This window comes from Lissotriton vulgaris, chromosome 7, assembly GCF_964263255.1.
Source record: "Lissotriton vulgaris chromosome 7, aLisVul1.2, whole genome shotgun sequence".
Lineage (NCBI taxonomy): Eukaryota > Metazoa > Chordata > Amphibia > Caudata > Salamandridae > Lissotriton > Lissotriton vulgaris.
Window position 1 is genome coordinate 855,434,923 of NC_141695.1, and position 23,427 is coordinate 855,458,349.

The following is a 23,427-nucleotide window of genomic DNA, read 5'->3' on the forward strand; positions in this document are numbered from 1 at the left end:
TTGGGAGACATAGGTAACCACCACCTGTGTTGTTGAACTCTTCGAAGTCTGCAGAAGCTTGGGATTAGCAGATCGGTCAGCAGTGTTGAGGTGCCTGCGAATGTAGGAGAGTGACTTCTTCACTCCAAGGTAGAGTACTTCAGTTGCCTTTGATGCTTCACAGGCCTCGGAGGTTCCTGTATGATGCACAGGCATAGACTATGCAGCAGACTAGAAAAGAAGCAAAGTCAGGCACAAAGAAAGTCAAGCAAAGTCCAGTGTGCCCAGGCAGTAGAAGTGCAGTGGTGTCTGATATGAATCTTATCCCACGACTGGAGTGTACCTAAGTACTGAAAAAACCACTTTGGGGAGAAAGCAGATAGACTGGGGTCCTGATTAGCAGGATCCCAGTCAAACTAGTCAAAAACAGCATCACATCAAGCAAAAAAGTAGGTTAACCATAAGAAGCGGATCCTACTTTCCAACATACATGCCTATATCCGTCCATTGGTGGAACTCTGTGAAATCTCTCCATTTTTTAGTAACTGCGGAATTACATCGAGTCAAATTCTGCGAGTTCCACCACCCCTATTATTAACTCTCTATGCTACTTTGATTCAAATCTGAGACTAGACAAAACACAGATCTCTCCAGCAAATGTGTTAACCTCCAGAGTTAGCCTACCATTATTATTACTTTCTGAGATGTACTGGGTACACAACGATCTCTGCTGCAGGTGCCTTAACCACATAAGATTTTTTTAAATGGAGACTTTGCAACCAATTAAGCAGACCAGATTTACTTCCAGACTCAGAACTATAATAAATTTCTGTGCCAAAACATGGCTATGATTACACTCACAATGAACACAGAGAAAGAAGATAAGATGCTCCGGGAAACATCCTTTACGACGCAACTCTTATCACGAAGTACCTTTACAACGCAGGTTTTTCAACGCAAGTCATTACAACGACTTGCGCTGGGGGGGGGCTCTAGGATAGGGAATAGTTGAATTTACTATCCAACACCTTCCCTACTATCCACGAGGACTGGAGTTGGAATAGTAAATTAAACTATTCACTATCCAGCACCCCCCAACGCAAGTCGTTGTAACGACTTACATTGAAAAACCTGGGTTGTAAAGGCATGCGAGGTAAAAGCATGCGTTGTAACAATGTACATCCAGATGCTCCACAGAATATTAGTGGTTGCATGATGTCAAACCAATTCTATCACCTCCGTCAGAGAGGAGTGAGTTGCCTTAGACCTCATTTAATTGCATTACTTTTGTCTTATTTGCCTTCTGCAAACATTAAGGGACCAATTCAAATTCAACAATTGCACTGCAAAGATTAAAGGAATACTGTGTAGGCAAATTCTTATTAAAAGAGTCATGCCTCGGGAACAGCCGAATTTCAACAAATACAAAACACATGTGGGACTGGTTTAATCATCCCAGTACACGATAAGTCCTTCCTAAAAAGAAACCATTAAATTGGCCTGACTTCTGGCCACCAACACCCAGAGAATCCTACTATTATATGGCCGTAGCACAATGATGACTATAGCTGAGGACAGGAGTATTATGTGCCTAACAGAACATGGACATTTTTGTTTCAGCCAATCACTACAAGTTCTAATTGTCCCAGCCACCTACAGATGCCGTCTTGTCCTCGCTTATAACATGGTAGGAAACAACCTAGCGGTACAATGCAGGATGTGCCAGGACAGACAGTTCACACATCCTCATTCAATTCTCGCAATGAAATTACACCTCCGGCCTGGCATTGTGACCGATCATGACCATGCCTCAACCAGGCAGACTTATAAAGTAAATGCAGCTGGATTTCCAAGCACTGGAGTCCCACTATTAGCTTAGAATTCAGCCAATCAAGAGGCCCTGCTGGAGGCCCACTATGGAAGTATCACCATAAATGTCAATAGAGCGGCCTTCAAAATTAGAGAAAACATAATTCAGAGTTTAAGGTAGCCACAGTGTGGTGTACCTCGGAATTTGCACACCTGTGAAGGTAACGGCAGGATAGTCTACAAAATTCATAGGAGGCATTTTGTTGTAGTTTAGGGGTTATGACCCACCATTGAGAGGACTGGAAGGAATGAAGGACATCTGTGTCCGCAGCTGGCTTGGCTTGACACATTTGTTGTCCGTCTATGGGCAAAGGGCCTCTGACGTTTGCTGTACCTGTGGCCCCATGGCACATGGCGCACAGTTTTATGTTGGGGTTCAGAGCCCCAGCTGCTGGTGAAGTTATCAAGAGTGGTACAGGTGTGAAAGGATCCCCCAAGGTCCCCCTTTCATTGGGAAGCTCTCGTCGAGCTGTCGGTTGGGCTGGTGAAGTGGTCTCCACTGCCCTATCGTTCAGAGCGCTCTAAAAGGGACTGTCTGAACCCGCTGCTTGCACGCCTTTCGACTCAAGGAAAGTGGAATAATGGCCGAAGCAGATGCGGCCGTTGCATTGTTTGGGCTATTTTGGAGCAAAAGCAGTGAAAGTGCAACAGAAATCTCAAAACTACTTTCCAGTGCGGTTTTAGCAGTGTCTACCAGTGAAACATAGAAAGCATCAACATATCTTTGAGAAGTGCTTTTAAAGGTATGGCTTTTTAACGTAATGCATTTGGAACATTGTGCTGTAAACTACATCAATTGGCCTCATTCAAAGAATAAAATCTTGAGAAGGAGACCCCTCCAACCACCCGGGAGGAGGCGGACTCGCTCTGTCTCTTGGAGCAGTGTTGGACCGGCTGTAAAACACTGTTTGGGGCTTCTCATATCCCAGTCTGACCTGAGCCGCTTGAGAGAACCGGCAGTATCATCTTTCAAGCAGCCAGGGGCTCTGCGACCAGGGAACTGGAGAAAAACACTGGCATCATGTGCTTTAAGGTCCGTGATATATATTTGCTTTGAGATATAACATTGGATAGACTGCAAAACACACCCCATCCTGACAACATTCTGACCACATCTTCCGGGTTGTAACAGATGCTCAGAAACATAAATCATGAAGCAAAGCATTTTAGATTCGAAAATGTTGCAAACATTTGTCCCTGTTTATTTGTAATAAAAATATTTCAGCTGTAAACGGACAGTTTGATCGCACATGGGTACCCCTGATAGACAGGCTCCTTGGGCACCGCTAAGAGTAAGGCTCCACCAATCACATGTGGACATCCCAGCAAGGTACTCTCCCAGGATGGTCCTTAGAGGCAGCTCCACTAATGACATCTGGGCACCCTTTGGGCATGCTGCAACGTACCACTTAGAGGCAGTCTCCATCATGACCAGTGGGCACTCTGCGAGGTGTACTGCTGGTGTACTATTGAGAGGCAATATCCGCCAATCAATAAATCGATTCTTAGATTCGATCCCTTTAAAATAGAGATCATAAAAAGTACAAATGCAAAAGGAGACAACAATAAACATACTAGGCCCACATTCATTTGGTGAAAGACCCCTTATGTAACTCTTAGACTTTGCCCAGATGTGCAATACAGTACTCGGATAATTCATAATTTTTCATGACTAAAAGTCAAATAGACATACAAACAGGCAGTACATCCCTAAAAACCTTTGAAATAGTCAAACTCCCTTCTAAAAACGTTTCTCGGGAAGTAAATAGTGACAGTCTATGGAAATACATAGGATTCAGCTTGGATACTTCCTATTAATCTTACGAAAAGCTAGGGACCCAGAAGCTTCCTCTTCCTTACACATACCCAGAACGATTCTTTAAAAAAATATAATGCTATTTGGCATTGCCTAAAATGATGAGATCTTAAGATCGGGAGGATAACATTATCGCGTTCTTCCTTGTAAAGCCCACAAAAGAGGAATATATGTCGGTCGGACTGCTGAGAACTATTGCCACATGGGCACGGAGTCGGTTCAGTGCGCCTAAACTTATTCACAGGAAAATCCGGCATCAGGGGGATTTGGTTCAATCGGAACCTCAGGAAAATACATCTATGCTGTAATATTCCAAGACTCTCTAGATAAGAGTACCCCCCTTCTACGATGGGCGGTCTCAACTGCTATAAAAGAATTGTTTGTTTTATACGGTTATTTTACTGTCGGTTTTAGGCAGACTTAGATAAAAAGTAAGCCTTTAACTTCTGCTTCGTGGTCGTTGATTGATTCACTAAGTGCCGTCAGGGTTGACATTACATGCTGCAATCAATGTATATTATCCAGCCTTAATCAATTTTTTTAACAATGATTTGTGTTACAAGCAATTTTTTTATAATGATTTGTGTTAGATTTACCGTGTCCCTTTCCCAAATTGAGTGCCATAAAAGAATCGATGCTAACCTAATGCTGCCTGACCATAGGGTAATCGAAATTCTGAGTCCGAATATCGACCAATCACATGTTGGCTCTACAGCTAGGCATACTGCTGGGTATCCCTGAAAGGCAATATCCACCAATCATAAGCAAGCCCTAGCATTAAGGCATGGAAACAAATGATTTTGCTTTCTCATCGGCAGTGGCGATCATGCTCGAGGACAAGGAGAAATGGATCAAATTATCAGAAGAAATAAACGTCCAGGATGGAAAATGAGGTACCACATGTTGGTGGGGCTGAAAAAAGGTTTTCATGACGAGGGTTTATTACACTCAATAGTAACTCCACTCCCGGGTAAACACACAAGTAGAATATATAATATGTTTTTTTTTTGCAAAACATTTAAACAAAAGTATAGAATTAATGGGCACGAGGGTCAGTAGTCTCTCCCGCGACTCCCTTTTTGCCTTTATCCACTCTGCCTTTTTTGTCCACTGCAATTTTTTCTGACTTAGTGACACCAATCTCTACCCTCTACCCCAATGCTGTTTGCATTAAGATGTCTACTGTGAGTGCTTCAATGATGGGGATAGGTTGCAGCAGCTGTTAGAGCCTGCTAATTAAAATCCTATATGAATTTTAACTGGTCAGATTGATCTTGTGCTGGAACTGGGCATGATAGGCGAATCTGAAGAGTATATTGTGAGGCCGCTGCTAAATATTTTTATGTTGTTGGGCAAGCTAGGACAGCACTAGGGTCTGCCTAGCAAAGGCATACATAATGGATTGGAAGCCTGTATTTCTTTAACCTCCTATCTCACAATGATGGGGTGTGGGTCAATACGCAAAGATCCAGTTTTATAAAGGGTTTGAGCTGGTATATTCTCACAAAAAGTGACACAAATCGGAGCAAAGTCTTGTGTTGTGATTTACTTTCTAGCGCAGCTCTTGGTTAACATTGGAAAGTGGCTCTTTGTGCTGTTGTACAATACTTTGTGTGAAAAGGACTTCCCATGCAGTGTTGGACTGGTCTTATGACAGCCATTTGTGAGACCCCTTGCTCTGAGGGCGCAGGAGCCTGCTCCATATTCACCAGGCAACACTATGAAACTTTTTTGGCTTAATGCTGCCTTGTAAATATCATTCCTGTTAACACAGTTTTCTGCCTTAAAGGGGCTTGCAAAGGGTGTTGCTGGGGGCGCTCACAGCAACATTTTATGGCTTTTGACACTGCCCCAGATTTAAAAGAAATTGCAACTTTGAGGCAGCACCAACAACATTTGCCTCCCCAGGGGAGGCATAAGGTAGGCACGTGAGGAGAAATATCTTTATTTCTCCTTGTTTCTCCCTTTTCTATGTGTGCTGTATTCTGCAGCCCACATATAAAGAGGAAACCGCCTCTTGTAATTGTTTTTGTGCAGGAAAGTTGCCCTTCCTGCACAATATTAATAATTTAGGTAATGCAGGTACTCTTGCACCATGGTGCAAAGGTGCCTGGGTTGGAAGCCCAATGTGCGCCAGCCAGGGAAAAAAAGGACAGGAATGTGTTGTATCTGATAGATACGGTGCATTCCTCGCCTTTTCTTTTGCTGTAGGGCAGCGCAGCAGAAAGGTCTTTGGCACTGCCCTACAGCAAAGACTCATAAATGAGGGCCCTCAGTGCGCTGTGAGCACATGGCACACAATAGTCTTGCACCTGGGGTGCCACTTACACAGTACTGCTGCACACATACCCACACACACATTGCACAGCTCGAGAGTGCAAAGGATCTTATCAACTCAGCATTCATCTCCAAATCCTAACATCTTGTCGTGCTTCAGTATTTAATGCCATGCGTTTCTCTCTGTTCTACAGATTGTGGGCTGATGGAAGGCCAGTGGAGCTCTTCAACCGGACATTTAAAGACGGAGAAGAACCAGACAATATCTTCAACCTCTGATAACATCATCGAGTCTTGAGTGTGGTCAGTAATGTCACACATATGCACGTGGTGCCACACATCAGAACAGTCATGCGTGTGCCACCACGAACTAACTCATACAAGAAAGGTAAAGCCAGCGGCCCGGTCTTGCTCTGGGGAGTAAAGCAGGCAATGAATTTGACAGACTGACAGAAGCCTGCTGATCATTTCCCAATATCCACATTGGGGATGGACCTCTAGGATTCAACGACCAAGGACTCCAGCATGAGGCAAATAGTCTACAGTGACCAGCCACAAATCACACACAGAGGATATCATCCTATGGAGCTCTAAGAGTGCAGTGATGAGAGGAAAGCTATCATTTCAAGGATCATTCAAGGATCATTAAATCCAAAGCATTTCATATTGCTAATGATTTTTATTAATTCTCAAACTGTTCAACAAAACCTCACTCATTCCGACCTTGAATGCAGCGGGATGTATATTTTGTTTCTGTAATATATAAAGAGTTTTTTAAAGAATGTGTTATCTTCCTCTTTATTTATTTCCCTGTTTACCATGCCACATGTCCATTTGCTAAGGAAGAATCTGATACATTGAGTATAACAGCCAGGCGAAGATAGGTGAAGACCTACCTTCTGTCGTAAACAGGTGACCCATACCCAGGAGGATGACTACGAGCAAACAACACCCGTAGACACCCAGGCTACACCATGCTCCAGTCACAGCCTGATAGATATCTCATATGAATCCCTCACAGACAGAAATGTTAAACGTGCACAACCCTCAAGTGCTGTATAAACCCACTTCCAGTCAATCACCATCAATAATTGACAACAATAGGCAACTGAGACCTTCAATCAAATCCAGAAGGATATTTCACAGACATCCACTAGCACAGAAAACCATCCACACAAACACTCACACATACACACACTCACAGCCACATCAGATTTTAACTACCATCACTCATTCACAAGGTTAGTGAATGCATGGAAAACCTCTCAAAGACACATCAATCGACCTTTAATCATGCTTAAAAAAACGCACTCATACACACAAAGCCAATCAGAAGCTGACAGCAACAGAATATTGATTAATTCTACACTACTCTGGAAATGCCAGCCACACAAACCCCTGCACCTATACAAGCAGAACTATAACCAATCACCGGCCAACTTTTTGCAAAAATACCCACCAATCGAAAACACACACACATCCTGCACAATCACTTTCATTAAATGACTACTAGATAAGCTAGAAATAACCCTGAACGAATGAAGGCACGCATGCACAGACAGGCACTTGCACCATACATCCCTGTTGTCAACTGGAACAACAGCATTTATAGTTATTGTTAGAAAACTACTTACAGGTACACTTCCTCTCGCTTTCACTAACACACTCACCTGCACAATTAGACACATAAAAATACAGAACACCCACAACCCCCATCCACACACAGCCACTTCTAATGCACACACTCTCATTCACATAATCACCAAAAAACTGAAAACACCTCTATACACAACATCAAAACATGTTAATATTCATTGGAGCTGCCTCGTGACAGACACTCTCCCAACAAACCAGAAGCTTAACAAACATTCATCATATACTCCGGCTGCTAGCAATACTCCGCCCTAAAAACACAGAAAGTTGTTAAAACTGATCACTCGCATCTCTAAAACATGCGGCATTGCAAATACTGCTGCTAGAACCTAAGCTCCCCAGTACTTGGCAGATAACTAACCATCTGTGGAGGCATCCAAAGCACCAGAAGAAAAGACACTGCGAGGCTCAAAATCTGAAAAAGAAAAAAAAGAGACTTTCCCTGCTACCGTAAAAGACCCGGAATTCCATTCCACAGAATATTATGATTGACTCATCAGTCCTGAAACTCTGAAAATAATTGGAAACTCACACCTTTCAGGGGCAACTTGCCATCATTAATAATGACTTCAGCTGCTGAGTCATCCTGGACGTGATTTATTTGTCCCCTGGTCTTTGCCTCGACTCCCTCCCTTGCACAAGACCCAGATTCATCCCCTCGAATCAACACATGCTGTATCTAAACCCAGACAGCTGGCATCCATCGACCTCAGAGAGTCATAAGCAAACCGTAAAACCGCCCGACCACGCTGCTCCCACATCTAAACCCTGCAATCACAGTACGGTGACTAACAACTGGCATCTGAGCATCTAATTTCGCCTGACATGCTCCTCCTGCTATAGAAATCAATGTTCAACCATCACATCATACACAGGACACAACAATGTTTGGGAACAGACCAGAACACAATACCGAGACATCTGGTAAGACTGAGGTCTGGAAAGAAACCACAGGAGTGTGTCAACATACATTCTAAACACTCCAGCAGCACTGCTGGGGCATACTAACAGCAGGTATGTGATATAGAGGTTAATAATAAAGAAAATTAGCATTATCTCTACATTTCTCCATTGCCTCACAGCTATGTCTAAGCTTTATCAATACCTACACACACACACACACACACACACACCGTACTTTACAGTAAAGACAAACACAGCCACTCAACTCAAGAAGGAAGCCAGCCACCTAACCCCGCACTCAAAAACATCGACTGAACAATCACTTGGACACACCTGGCCAGATAAACACTGTTGACCAACCATATTTGATGTCCAGCCAAATCTACGCAGCTAACACAATACCACGCCTTTCACAAACTCCACAGAAACGTACAGAGATCCCAAAGACTGCTTTAACCACCCATTGTGGAGACCTTGCTGGACCATAAGGATTGATCTTTCTTCCAGACATGAGACCAGCAGTCCAGATAGGGTTTTATATGTGATACATACCACCTTAAACCCTACCAATGCAGAGAGTATAGAGACGATCCAGGGCGTGGCCATTTGATTATCACAGATAATTATCTTAACTTCTTTTTCTAACCAATTCAAGTCAAATGTTGAATTTGTGTGGAACTTTATTCTATTTTTTTACTTTGTAACTTTATCTTTGTATTCAGTGGCAGAACACCCGGGGCTGAATATCATATATAGTGCTCTATATATTGTTTACAGAAATATCACCCAATTGGAAGTAACAGCAGAAAATCCCGAAAGGGACGATATTTTTGTAAACAATAAACGAAACAATGTCTTGAGGGATGCATGCACTCTAAGTTCTATACAGCTGCCACCAGTAGATATACCACTCTGGGTACTAGATACTGCTATGACAATAAAGCAAAGCCAGTGGGATCGTGTACATAAAACCCAACATGTCTTAGTTGATGTTTGTGGTCAGCAGTCGCGAGGAGCTGTTTCTTTCAACCTCATTCCTGGGCTGGGGAGGGAAGTGATGGGGTGACCGAGGCTGTAACACAGTCACAGGGATGTAAGAGCAGTCATGGGACTCAGATCCTGGCCATGGATGGTGGGATGATTGTTGCTGGCATGAGTATAGCATAAAGTCTACCATATGTCTGGCCTCGGAATGGTGTCAGCTGCCTGGGCTGCCTCAGCACGTGATTCCCGGGTGTATGAACACAGCCAGTGTAAGGTCCTAGCACAGAAACAAGGGAAAGGCTATCGCCAAAGAGTGTTGTTAGACACTGGCCGGGATAGAGTGGAAGGCAAAGATAATTATGAGCCAGGCATTAAGTGGTTTGAAAAAACTGGGGAGTCTCTCAAAGGGGAGTGACCAAAGAAAATAAGAGCGTGGCTTACGAACACATACGCTAAAACTCTGTGATTAGCATAGTGTGCTGCCGGACTGGTATTTAGCTGCTTCTGTGCTGCATCCAGATATTTAATAAAACACGTAACATTACACCTACAACAAGCCAGGCCTATTGGCTTCATCAATGGTTGTTAGTTGCATAAAATATATAAAGAACAACTATAGCTTTGTTGTATATAATATTGAAAAGGCGTCAGTTCTGAAATGATGAGACTGTGAAAGTACTATAATGAGTGGCAGCGTAGGGGTACCATCAGCCACACCACCGAACTCCCATGGATCGACCATCGATGCGTCCACTTCACCTTCACAACACCCACCATCCACAGACACCAGCACCTGCTCCCACGAAGAAATTGGACCAGAATCACCGACGACCAGCTAACCCCATCACTCAGCAACTGGGGTTCATGCAAAATGATGACCCCAATGCCGCAGCCCGAACCCTGCATAGATGGATAACCAACAGCGCCAACACCTTAGCCCCTCTCAAGAAAAACAACAACACCCACGCCAAGAAAGCTCAATGGTTTACCACCGAAGTTCGCGAGTCCAGACTCACCTGCGGCCGCCTCGAAAAGGACTAGAGGAACACCAAATTCACAGAAGCCCACAACAACTTCAGAGCCGACACCAAAGTCCCCCACCAACTCATCAGAAAATGAGGAAAAAAGCTATCAAAGACAGAATCTCCACCCACGCACACAACAGCATAGAACTCTTCAACATCATCAAGGAGTTCGCCTAACCTTCCAGCGAGTCCTCCAACATCCCACCCTCACAAGACCTCTGCGACAAACTGAGCACCTTTTTCACCACAAAATCAAGAGCATATACGACAACTTCGATGAAGAAAACCAACACACTGAACCCTCGCCACCCACCCCCGATACCATGATGCCAACTATTGACAACTGGACAACCCTCACCACCGAAGACACACTGAAGACAATGAACTCAATCCACTCCGGGGCCCCATAGACCCTTGCTCCCACCACATTTTCAACAGAGCCACCAACACCATCGCACTCATGCTCCGCCACACCATCAACCGCGCCCTGGCAACCGCATCGTTCCCCGACGACTGGGAACACGCCAAGATCAACCCCCTCCTCAAGAAACCCTCGGCAAACCCAACCGATCTCAAAAACTAAAAACCCATCTCCCTGCTCCCTTTCCCAGTGAAAGTCCTCGAGAAAGCCATCAACAGCCAACTCGCCACATTCATCAAAGAGCACAACATCCTCGACTCCTCCCAATCTGGCTTCACAAAAAACCAAAGCACGGAAACCGCCCTCCTCACTGCAACAGACAACTTCCGCACCCTACTGGACAAATGAGAAACAGCAGCCCTCATCCTCCTTGACCTCTCAGCGGCATGCCACACAGTCTCTCACCGCACCGTAATACACAGACTTCACGGCGCTGGGATTCAAGACAAGGCCCTCAACTGGATCCGTTCCTTCCTCTCCAGCAGAACACAGCTAGTCAGACTCCCCCCTTTCCTCTTGTACCCTACACCAACCACCTGCAGAGTCCCCCAGGGGTCATCCCTCAGTACTACGCTCTTCAACATCTACAAGGCTCCGCTCGCCCCATCTTCAGAACCCACGGACTCAACATTGTGTCAAACGCAGATGACACCCAACTCATCCTCTCCCTATCCAACGAACCCGACACCGCCAGACACAATTTTCAAGAAGGCATGGAAGCCATCACCAAATGGATGAAAAACATCTGCTTTCAACTACACACCAACAAAACAGAAGTACTCATCTTGGGCCTTCACCCCGACGCCTGGAACGACACCTGGTGGCCCCCTGCCCTCAGAAGTCCGCCACCCCCACGGCCGACGTACGCAACCTGGGAATCATCCTGGACTCCGATCTCAAAATGGACCACCAGATCAACGCCGTCTCGTCCTCCTACTTCCACACCCTCCGCCTCCTACGCTAGACCTTCAAATGGATCCCCCTTGAACACAGAAGGACCGTCACTCACGCCCTGGTCACCAGCAGACTCGACTACGGCAACGCACTCTACGCCGGAATAAACAAAAACCTCACATGCAAGCTACAGAACATCCAGAAGGCTGCTGCAAGACTGGTCCTCAACCTGCCAAGACACTGCCACATCTCCGAGCATCGTCGCTCATTCCACTAGCTCCCCATCGAAGCTAGAGTCACATTCAGGATGCTCACCCACGCTCACAATGCCCTCCACCACACTGGACCAGCATACCTGCACAGCTGACTCCAATTCCACACACTCCAAAGGACCCTCCAATTAGCCCAGCTCTCCTACGCTGTGGTCCCCCGCACCAGAAAGACCAGATCAGGCGGCTGCTCCTTCTCCTTCCTCGCGGCCAGAGCCTGGAATGCCCTCCCTCTCCACCTCAGACAGACAACATCTATCCCCATCTTCACAAGAAACCTCAAAACCTGGCTTTTTGACAGACCGCCGCCTTGATGGACAGAAACCTGCAAAACCCCCTCCCCCAGTGCCTTGAGACCCTCACTGGTGAGTAGTAGTGCTTAACAAACAAGTGATTGATTGATTGATTGAAACACGTGATGTACTGCTACAGAGTTAAGATTTGTTTTCACCCTGAGGGTGAGGGGAAAAATGGAGAGCCCGACAGGGACACGTCTCAGCACATACTTTTTAAAACTGCGGTGCTGAGCTTAAAGCCAGTGACATGAGTTGGAGAGGGAATGTGCTTGAACACTCATCACTATGCCGCTTTTCATTCGGTGGCCTCTGTGTCACCGCTTTGACGTCTTTTATCATGAACTTTCACAACATTTGATTTTTTTCGAACAAGCATGGCAAATGAGCTATATCATTGTGGCTAGCAAGCTAGGGTGCAAAAACAACAATTGATGGACAGAATGCAAAACAATGTCATAAATTCAGTCCAGTACAAAGATTTGGGCCTAAATACATTTTATTTTGTCCCCTTGCCATTCCACTTTCAACCCAGCCATATACAAATCAGTCTTGACCCTTTGGCCAATGGGAAGACTCCAGACCGAACCACCAGGCCTGGTTCTCCCTGGACTGGAAACAAGTATCCTAAGACTGGTGTTCGGGGGTTTCACCCCTTATCAGCCAGGATAGCTTGACTCCAGTGGCATGGAGACACAGAACCCACGTCTAGGCATACCCGTCCTGTTCGGGGGACAAATGCAAAAAGAACAATTGATTGACAGAATGCAGAGCAATCTCATGCATTCACCCCAGTACAGAGATCTGGGCCTAAATCCATAGTTGTTTTGCTCACCATGCCATTCCAGTTTGAACCCAGCCATATCCAGACCGAACCACCAGGCCAGGTCCTCCCCGGACTGGAAACAAGCATCCTAGGACCGGTTTCGGTGTTTCACCCCTCATCAGCCAGGATAGCTTCACTCCAGTGGCATGAAGAGCGCAGGATCCATTTGATTGAGTTGGAAAGCACTTATAACATAACTGCCCACGCCAGCACAGTGGTGGTAGATCTAGAAACCCTGAGGAATATTTATCAAAGGGTGCGTCACTTGTCCACCATGATTCGGGTGCAAAAGCAACGCAACCCTTAAATGCGATTCATCGAGCCACGCAGACCACCTTGCGTGATCCTGAGTGGCTTGAGAAATCCAGAGTAACGCAACTCTGAACAAATCCCTGCGCTGCGTTACTCTGCCCCAAGGAGCATTCCATGGGTGGGGCAAAGGTGTTTCCATGCAACACCTAAGGATTTTGGTGTACTCCCAGATTTACAATAAGTGGTAGACCTGGGAATGCATAAAAGCTGCTACGCATTCCTAGGGGTGGTGTAACGTGGAGAAATATGTCTGTTTCTCCTAATCTTTCCTCTTTCTATGTATGGTGCATTCTGCAGCACACATAGAAAGAGGAATGTGCCTCAGGGGATTACTTTGTGCAGGAAGGTGTCCCCTGCTGTACAAAAACAACGCATCATGGTACAAGGGTGCCTGCATTGGTGCTAGGCAGCACATTATACGCCAGTGCTGGGAAAAGACAGGAATGTGCTGCATAGTGTTAAATACAGCACATTCCTGCCCTTTCTCGTCACGCAGAGCAGCATGATGGCTGGCTGCGCTGCGTGACCTAATGACAGATATGCTCCTCTGTGTGCAGACCTGCCAGTGCATACATATGTTTTACCGTGGGATGCAGGGCCTGGCTTTGGAGGCCTAGGGCATCAACAGCACCAGAATGGTTACATATAAAGTGAGAATTTATTTGATGCTGACTAGGGACTCTTAGATGAAGACATTGCGATACACACGTAGAATACTTATAGACTGTACGTAGTTACACAATGGTAAAAGGGCAGGGAATGCATTGGGGTGAAATTGGTAGAATCACATTGAGGTTTAAGCGTAGAGGAAGCAAAGCAGGAAATTCATAGGGCGAACTGGGTCATAGCCAAGCTGTTGGTCTGGCCTTATTCTAAGAGCCAAAGTGCAAGACGAGCCATCAAAAGATTTGGCATGTAACTAATACATCAAATGTCCTTTATAGATATCTTACAGGCTCTTTTGAAGGCTATTTCTTGAATGTTCATGTTTCAAGGAGAAATCCTGTCTGGAAGAAAGGGAGCCAGCAGCGGCCATGCAGGTAAGAGCGGTGGGGCCGGGTGAGGTGGGATTTCGACAGACAACGACGAGAGAAAATCAATTATTGATTTAATTTTCCCTCTGGGTCGTCTGTCGAATCCCCCTCTAACCCGGCCTCACCACTCTTACCTGCACGGGCTGCACCTGTGGGGAGCTAGTACTTCCTTCCAGTGTCATCTCAAGGATTTTGGGGGCATGGACAATACATATTTGGGGGGCCCCTGTAAAGTACATTTTTTTATTTTAATACTCATTTCTTGGTAGCTCACACCCATATGAAGTCAAACAATACTAAATGATGTGTTAAAGTTTAACAGAGTCACACAAACAAGTTGAAGTATTTTTTGCCTGCACCCCCAAACATCCTTAAGATGGCATGGAGTAGAAAGACAAAGTCAGAGACAGAGACAGACAGACAAATAGAGGGGTCTAGAAAGGGAATAGAGTATATATATATTCAGAAAGAAACATTATTGTCCCAGAGGGGGCATTGTTAAGTGGGACTGTCCAATTTGCCCTTGCAGCATCCTGAGCCACAAGAAGATGGGCTTGGGATTCTGGGACAAGGGGGTGCTGGTAGTCTAAAGATTCAAAGGACACATGAACCGTGACATTGAGTGACCAAGGTTGCGGGGTGAGCAGTCAAACCTGGGCCTGGCAGAGGTGAACTGTTGAAGGGCGGGGGGCAGACAGAAGGGGGAGGGGGTTACAAAGGACATGATACTGACTGAGATAGTCTGGGGTAAGGGAGTAAAGTGCAGGGTACTGGTCCGGAGGAGAACAGGAGCACTACATGTGAATAGACCCTTACTTGTTTAATATGGGCCATTGTTAAGTACTGAATGCCAACTTAGGGCACCTAGGAGTGCTAGTTCAAGTGTTCGAACAATCTATGGACGCCTGCCGTGGCCTTACAGAGAGTTGGCAGCCAATAGCAATCTTTTGTATTATTGCTACTTTGCACTCAGCAATAAGTAACCTCATACTTTGTCAGGTCATATATGCAATAAAACACTGGTTAGTTTTGGATCAGGTCCCCTCTAGCAGAGATTACCAAAGCTGCTGATGGCATGCGCGCCTCATCTCCCCGCTGCATTTTCCAAGTCTGAGCTTTGAACCACCACAATTGTGGCATGTCGTGTGTCTAGCGGTGTTCGATAATCGGTACAGAGCAGTAATTATACAGCAGGGACTAAAGGATCCAATGAACATCTAAGCACGTAAACGTGGTTTACGAGTGGAACTACAAAAACTTACTAATTAGGGTGGGTGACTTCCCATTTAAGGTATAATCATAATCCTTCTCGGGGTGAACCCTGAGCATCATTAAATTAACCTGAGCTCAACTCCTTGGTAGCTATGTCACAGAGCAGACATGTTTAATTTGGGTGCAATGTGCAAAGTACTTATGCAGTACTAAAACTGTAATAGTAAAATGTATAAAAATAAAAATCTCAAACCAAATTATACAAACAGAGTAAAATGTAATAAACAAAATGACACCAAAATAAAAAAAGCATCTTATAATGGAAACCGGAGATATGAATTGTTAAAGTTTTAAGTAGAAAAAGCGCCAAATAGCACAAAGTGCCAATGACAGACAATGGTTGCAGTAAACTGGGACCGAGGTGCAATTTGAGACTGGCCGCAATGGAACAAGTTTCTTCCTGGTCACAGATTTTATCTTCTGACAAAGTCCTTAAAATTCAATCCACTGTAGGAGTACACTTGTTTAAACTCCGTGATCTTAGGAGAGGCACTTAGAGACTCACAGGGTGTCGGGCAGAGGCCAACAACTGGGTCAAGTCCATGTCCAGTTGCCACTGGCCAGCTGGGCAGTTGGGAAAATGACTCTTGCAGCTTGCTGCATCCCTGTAGCTTGAACAGGAGATCAGCCTTATGACTCTTGGAGTCCACTACTTTATCTTGGGTACAAGAGGGAGCAGGTCTAGTCCTTCAAGGCTCATTTAGTTTAGTTTAGTTTAAAGGAGCTTGTAAAGCGCCTGGTGACGCCTCCCGGCGTGTCCCCGCGCTGTGTCTTGGGTCACAGACGGAAGGTTCAGTCCTCTTATGTTCTTTCTCTGGTCCAGCAGTGTTCTAAAGTGGGTCTTTGGAGATGCCATATTTTTGCCTGTCATGAGATAGTGGGTGAAATGACTCTTGGGCACACCGTAACCAATAGTGTAAACGTCCCGGGGGCTCTTCGGGGATTTTCAAGATTGAGAAAATCTTTGACCACGCTAAACTTTGGCTCTGGGGCTAAGGTGTGAATGGGTAGTTTACTATGGTAATCCTAGTGATCTCCCACATCTAACACCAAAACCCACCAGTTGGAAGCAGCCACTGCACCCTCAATAAACACAGAGACAGAAGTCTTGAAGGACTAAAGCAGGGTTTTCCAGCAGCCAGACATTCTGTTAATACACAATAAGTGCCTTTTCATCCTGTTCCCTTCTTTTTAAGTGCACCCAAAGTGTTATATCTAAAGACAGAAGGTCTGTCAAGCCGAATTTGACACTCCTTCACAACTTGGCTTTGTAGTGATAAAGAGGATGATCATAACAGCCACCCTGCATATTCTGTGATGTTCAGGAGCCATCTGTGCTCATTCAGGTCAGTCTATTATTTGCTGCTGAGAGGTATTTTGCTCCTTTTTTCACACCTATCCAACTTCTAATCACTGGCTTAGCGAAGTTGGAGAGCAAATGGAAATTAGCCTTCAGGAACCTCGGCCGGGGAAAAATGTAATTATCACGTCATAAAAGTTACTCTTCCTTGACAGCTATTAAAAATTCAACTTCACAATTTAAATGGATTTTTTGTCAATATTAAAAATAGTTATTTTTTTCTAGCTAGTTCCATATTAGGGTTTAACTGGACTTTGCTTTTCTACATATGACAGCCATAGTAAAAATTAGCTTTTGGGAGCTAGTCACTGTAAGGACATTTTGACATTACATTTCTACATCCTATTTTTATGTTCCATGCCAACTTCTTTGTGAGCTACCAGGCTTACTAAGGTGTGACTAACTAATATTTCAAAGGGGGCTTTGTCCTGTCAAAAGGTTTTGACAGGTCGAACTGCAGTTTTTCCACTGCTATGGTCAGGCTTCAGTGGTAGGCCTGGAGCCATGTTTACAATGTCACTTTAATGGATGTCACAACAGGTGCTGCAGTCCACTAGTGAGATTTAACTTCCTAGCCCATCATACATCTTGTACTATACACTAGGGACTTATAGGAAAGTTAAATATACCAATTAGGAATATGTCAATTAAACCATGTTTAAAGGGGAAGCACAGGTAATTGTTAGCAGGGATAAAGTGCACAGAGTTCAAAGACAACAAACGTATATAGTCCAGCAAAAGGTGAAAAATTCGGAGTGACCATGCAGAAAGGCTGGATTTCCTACAGGAATTTTTTTTATAAATTAGGTAGGTACAGAGGTGATTCTTATTCATAGCAATCTGCATTTCCTTGTCAAACAAAAAGACTCACAGAATTTCAGATGGTAGCCCAGTCACTCCCTTCTTACTTCAGTATCTGTGTCTATTCCCTTCAGCTACAAGAATTCAGGCAATACTTCCACTATCAGGAACACTATCTTCATCCCATCCTGTGCCAAGCTAAATCAGGGGCATTCAAATAGATCTCACTCCACTTTGGTAATTAATCCTCTCTGTGAGGCAAACGCTTAGGATAAATATCAGCAGATATTCACTCCAGCATTTGCAGAATATAATTTCTGATGTTTGCATTATTTATCTGGGATATTCTCTAAGTTTGCTCGGATCACAATGTGAGTGGCTCATTCAAATTAGCCTAGAGCTCTCAATATTTCCCTAACATGTATGTCCAGCCATTACTTTACACTTACGATCCCTGAGTTTATCAGCTGACCTTGCTTAAGTGGTGGTCTAGCAGTAACCTAGCAGCAGATAAACTGTCTGCCTTATTCTAGGGCCTACCAAAAGTACCTAACATGGAGTTATCTCACAGGGAAATAAAGATGTTTCTCTCTACAGTTTTTCCTTTTCAGATTGCATCCTATTTCAAAAGTGTTCTCTACAGGCCTGATGTCTAAAGTACTTTAAAGTTTGCGAACCCTCAGATTCAGTAAATCTGAGGGTTTTGTGACCATTCTCAAACGGTTTTTGTAATGTACTAAACCCAAGTAATGATTCACAAATGTTTTTCTGAATTGTTAAACGGGTTAATAAACATTAAGTAATCTCAATTAGGAAAGGGCGTGTTAAGCTTGTCCCTTCCAAATACGGATTTTTGAAGGAATGTATTAGGTTTGTGACCAAAATCCAGCTGAAAAACATTCATATTTTACCACCAATTCAGAATTGATGGCAAGCCATTTGCAAACGGGAAGGGGTCCTCATGGAACTCGCTTCCCCTTCTAGAATGTTCACTAATACCTTTTTTGGGGGAAGGCAGTGGTCCACTACTGCCTGCTCCTAAAAAAGGTTTATTCAACATTTCTGTTTTTAAGTGTGTCCCATTTTCATTTTAGGAAAACCGACTTTGTTTAAAAGTAATCACAGATATTGTGGTCTGCTGACCCCAGCAGGTCACCATGCCTGTGACTTTTTACAATCCTAGTGAGTCACAACTTGCGACCTGCCTCATGCATATTAATGAGGAAGGTCACATTGCAACCCATTATGATTCAGAATTTTCTGAACAGATCTATTAGTATATAAGTTGGTTTGCAAATATTTTATCCATTTGCATTCATTTGGTGCTCAATTGGCAACCACGTTTTGCAAAATATCACACACCAGGCCCTAAGTTCCTAAAACCCTGTATAAAATTTTGACCTTGACTTAAATCGTCAGATTGTTGCCTCTCCATTTTATTTTTGTTTTTTTTATTGACTTTCGCCTTGCTTTCCATCCTCTGCATGCCTCCTTTTTTAATTACAGCTTACTCTAGGTCATGTGACTTTTTGTGTTGCACGGATTCTGCTGGGAAAGGAGTACTGTGTTTTCGTCCAACAGGACATCAGAATGTAGGGACGGAGTCGCTCTACAAAGTTAGTACCTGCCGGACCAATCCGGGGTAGCTCACCTCACACAAACTCCTAACATTCCCAGAGTAACAGGTGATTTTGGAAACCTCAAGCATGACCCTCTATTCCCCAAGGGAACCTTGGAAACAGATCCTCACCTTTTTTTCTCACTTAGTAACTCATGCATGCCTGCAGTAAGCACAATAAAGACATGAAGAAAGCTTAGAATACATTTATTGAAACTATCATAGTCTATTATGAAGCAAGTGTGCTGTGATCATTAGGAAGATGCAACTAAGCAAAGTAATTAGCATACTAACAGACTGTATGAGACAAACATCCCAACCATTGCAAATTATATATCTGTCTTGGTCTACCCTTACTATGTGAGCACAGAGATAAATTTGCCATCTCTGGGATTGGCCTAGGACCTCATACCTAATATATGCAGTTAGGTGGTTCGTATTAATAATGTGTACACTTACTTTACGCTGGGCAGCATGTCAGGCACTGCTGTCGTTCCAGAATAGGTACCTCTGCTGGAAATCTCCTTTCTACGCGCATGGGGATGGAACAAGGTTTATATTATAAAACTATTGTGCTGGAGATGCAGATGTGCGACCGTGTTATGTCTAAATGTTAGGAGCTGTGTCTGAACGAGCAAAGAACACAGTACACTTTGTTGTTATGTAATCCCAGCAACCTTATACAAAACATGTAGACAAATCTTAAGAAGAGTCCCTGATAACAAACAACTTGTACAGTGTATTCTTAAAATAATGTCTCAAAAACAAATGCGTTATATGTGGGTATGCAGATCAAGCAGAGGGAGCCTAAGACGTCTAAAATGCAAAACTAAGCGAGAACCAAAGTGGGCCCAGAAGGGAAATCATTACATTTGCCATAATTTCAATAATTATTTTTTGCTAGTTGCTCACACCTCATCTCAAAGGTTCATAACCTGTCCTTCTTTGACAATCATATGCTCCAACTTGGTAATAGTTAATTTCCTCTAACTCATCGACTAATACCACCAACCATCTGCACAAACCCACAAACCCCACTACTAATAATCACACATAACTCCTACTAATTTAATCCACCACACTGAAATAAATGCATTGAATTATCTCAACAGCCAACAACGACCACTGGAGTAATCACGAACCTTGGGTTCCAGAGCAGCGGTACAATACATTAAAATATAATGTCCGTTTTTTGGATGCATATGGCTAAAACTGTTGTTATTTGTGGAGCAATATTGTTGTTTATTGACCCATATGTAAGTGAGTGTACATCCTGAATGGATTTTCTTTAGGTTGGTCTGAAGTTTGGCCCTCAATTAAAATGAGACAAAGTGAAATAAAGTGATTTGTGAAGCAGCAGTCAGTTTAATCAAGCGTGAATTGGGGGCTTAAGTTTGCCTGGTACACATTGTGCAATTCACCCAGTGGATGAATATCTGATTCTCTCTCAATTTTGTTACAGAAAGGCAATGCTTTATGTTTAATTATTTGATGAACTTCATAAGTACTTAACTTTCAAAAGACACAAGTATTACATGTAAATTCAGTCTGGTACACGACCAACTGCCAAAATGTGTTTTTTTCTACAAAGTTAAGTGCAAGAAGACAGGAGATTAGTGAGGTGAACATTAGTGCTTTCCCCTGACTTAACAAACTGTAAAGCATGAGAGATTGAGCACTTCAATGACAACAATTACATTGATTAGCAATACAAAGAGGGTTCTCACTCCTGGTATATCTTCAGTGAGAAACATACAAAATGCAACTTAGCTGCAGACTCACATAGCATAAAATCACCTTAAATATTTTAGGCACTCAGCTTCCATGCCTCTAGTGGTGTCGGCCTTTCAAAACTGATCTGGCGTGGGGAAAAGGTAGTGCCTGGGATGCCCGGCTTAGCTATATTTCGGCTCACTTCCACCTAATGGACCAAGGCTCAAGCCTGGCATGGCCTGTCCACTTCTACTTACAAGCAGTTGTGGAACTCCCAGAGTGCCTCAGGCACAAGTCAGTCATGGGTTAGTTTCACTTAAGGAAGCACCTTTAAAGGGGCCTTCAAGTGAATGACGTCACTGTACATCTCAAATCCCCAGATGACCTCATCAAAGCAGTGAGGAATAGAATGCCTACTGTTGGCGATTGTTACAGATGCAAGACTGTGAGAAGAGAATTGTTTTTCTCTAGACAGCGTTGCCATTTAAAGGTAATACATGAATAGGAATGTCTTTTGATTGATTTTTAGAAGCCAGCACACCATCTTGGGCTATCCTCACTAGACACTAGGGGTTTAAGCAGTCTTAGGGGGGGCACGCACACAGCGGGTCGCTCAGTACCCTATAAATAAGAGCAAATGCCGTCCTGAGGGGTCTCCCCCCAAGCATTGAGTTGATGAACAGGACACCCAGAAATTGGGCTGCCCAAGCAGACTTCAAAATGCTGTCTGGTGATGGAGCTTTGAATGAGAGCAGATATCACTGCTTTCCAACATAGAGCTGCAGAGGGTTTGAAGGCAATAATGGGTGAGAGAAGACCAGAAAAGTGCAAGGGTGTATGTACATCGCCAAATTAGGATTTTTCAGGAATGTTCTCAAATTCCTAATTTAAAAAGCTGTTTTTAAGTCTTTTTCCTGTAATTTGGCACCAGCTCCTGGTGGACTCCTCAGGATTACTGCAACCCTGTGACTGCTGAGCTTCTGCCAACCACTTAACACCATTTGCCAGTTATTGTCGGCTTAGTTAAGGTCCCACTGGTTATAGGTTTGAGACATCAGACAGAGGGACGGAATAATCCCTTTAGCTGTTTTCCATGTGCATGTTAACAAAATTCGTACACAACAAAAAAGGAAGCATGAATTCATCAAGATGTCCTGCATCCTGTCTTCATGGTGACTAAGCATAATAACATGTACCCTTAGCCTTAATGCATAATGTCATACATATACAAATTTGCAGAGTGTGGTATCATATTAACTTTGAGCTGAGTGTGTTGGGCCATAATTCATGAGACATTTGTATTTAATGACGATTGTTTCCTACACAATAGAACTCCATGTATGATCTGAAAAGTAATCCACGCCTTCTGCTCTGTACCCTCAGATGGGCTCTGCTCACCCTCTGAAGTACTGCGTGTCCATTTGGTCACAACGTTACCTGCTTTGCCTGCACTGATTCCCTCTTTGGCATTTTCCTTCTGCACTTTTCCTAGCAGTACTCTGCAAAAAGCCATGATTTGCAAACGTTGACCACACTTTATTGACATGTCTGGACGATAAATATATGCACTCATTTAAAGTGCAAGGAAATTGCATGTTTTTCCAATGAGTGCAGATTTGGGTAAAGACAGGAAAAGTAACACAAAACAAAACATAGAAATAGACTGTGGATCCAAGGGAATTATGTTTTTTAGACCGTCCACTGTTCTGTTTTTGGTTTTTGTGTGTTTCTTGCATCACTTGTCCTTGGCAGGGGTACAGGAGTTGCACATGAGGCGGAATGAGTCTGTCCTGCCAAGATGGTCATCGAGGGATGCTGCTGGCATGTAATGTTACTGGGCGTCCAGTCATGGTGGCCTGGGCCCAGCCAGGCTCCTGATCAATCTTCATGCACACATATAGTGGACACGCGCATGCGCACACGCCCTAAGCTCTTTACCACCTCTGTTAGCATCAACATATCATCAGAGAAACCACCACAACCCAGACATGCGCGCGTGGGCACAGAGTGGAGGGGTCTATACCTCAATCTGACTGAAGGTGGAATGACTGGCTGATTCTAAAAGCTTGAAGTCACCTAGGTTATGTGTCGTCGCTCTGAATATCTTA

General features: G+C 44.0%; 1 protein-coding gene across 2 annotated transcripts in view; it reads left to right on the forward strand.

Annotated features, from left to right (window-relative positions):
• The window catches only part of LOC147702568 (uncharacterized), a 56,691-nt gene extending 49,964 nt beyond the window's left edge, over window positions 1-6,727 (forward strand). Inside the window, exons 7-8 of one of the 2 annotated variants that reach the window (XM_086931231.1) lie at window positions 4,483-4,557; window positions 6,136-6,727. In XM_086931231.1, the coding sequence (XP_086787357.1) occupies window positions 4,483-4,557; window positions 6,136-6,220 (160 nt within the window). In that variant the 3' untranslated portion in view covers window positions 6,221-6,727. The remainder of the gene's footprint in view (window positions 1-4,482; window positions 4,558-6,135) is intronic. The other variant, XM_086931232.1, reaches the window with a different exon arrangement.
• Window positions 6,728-23,427: the final 16,700 nt, after the last annotated feature.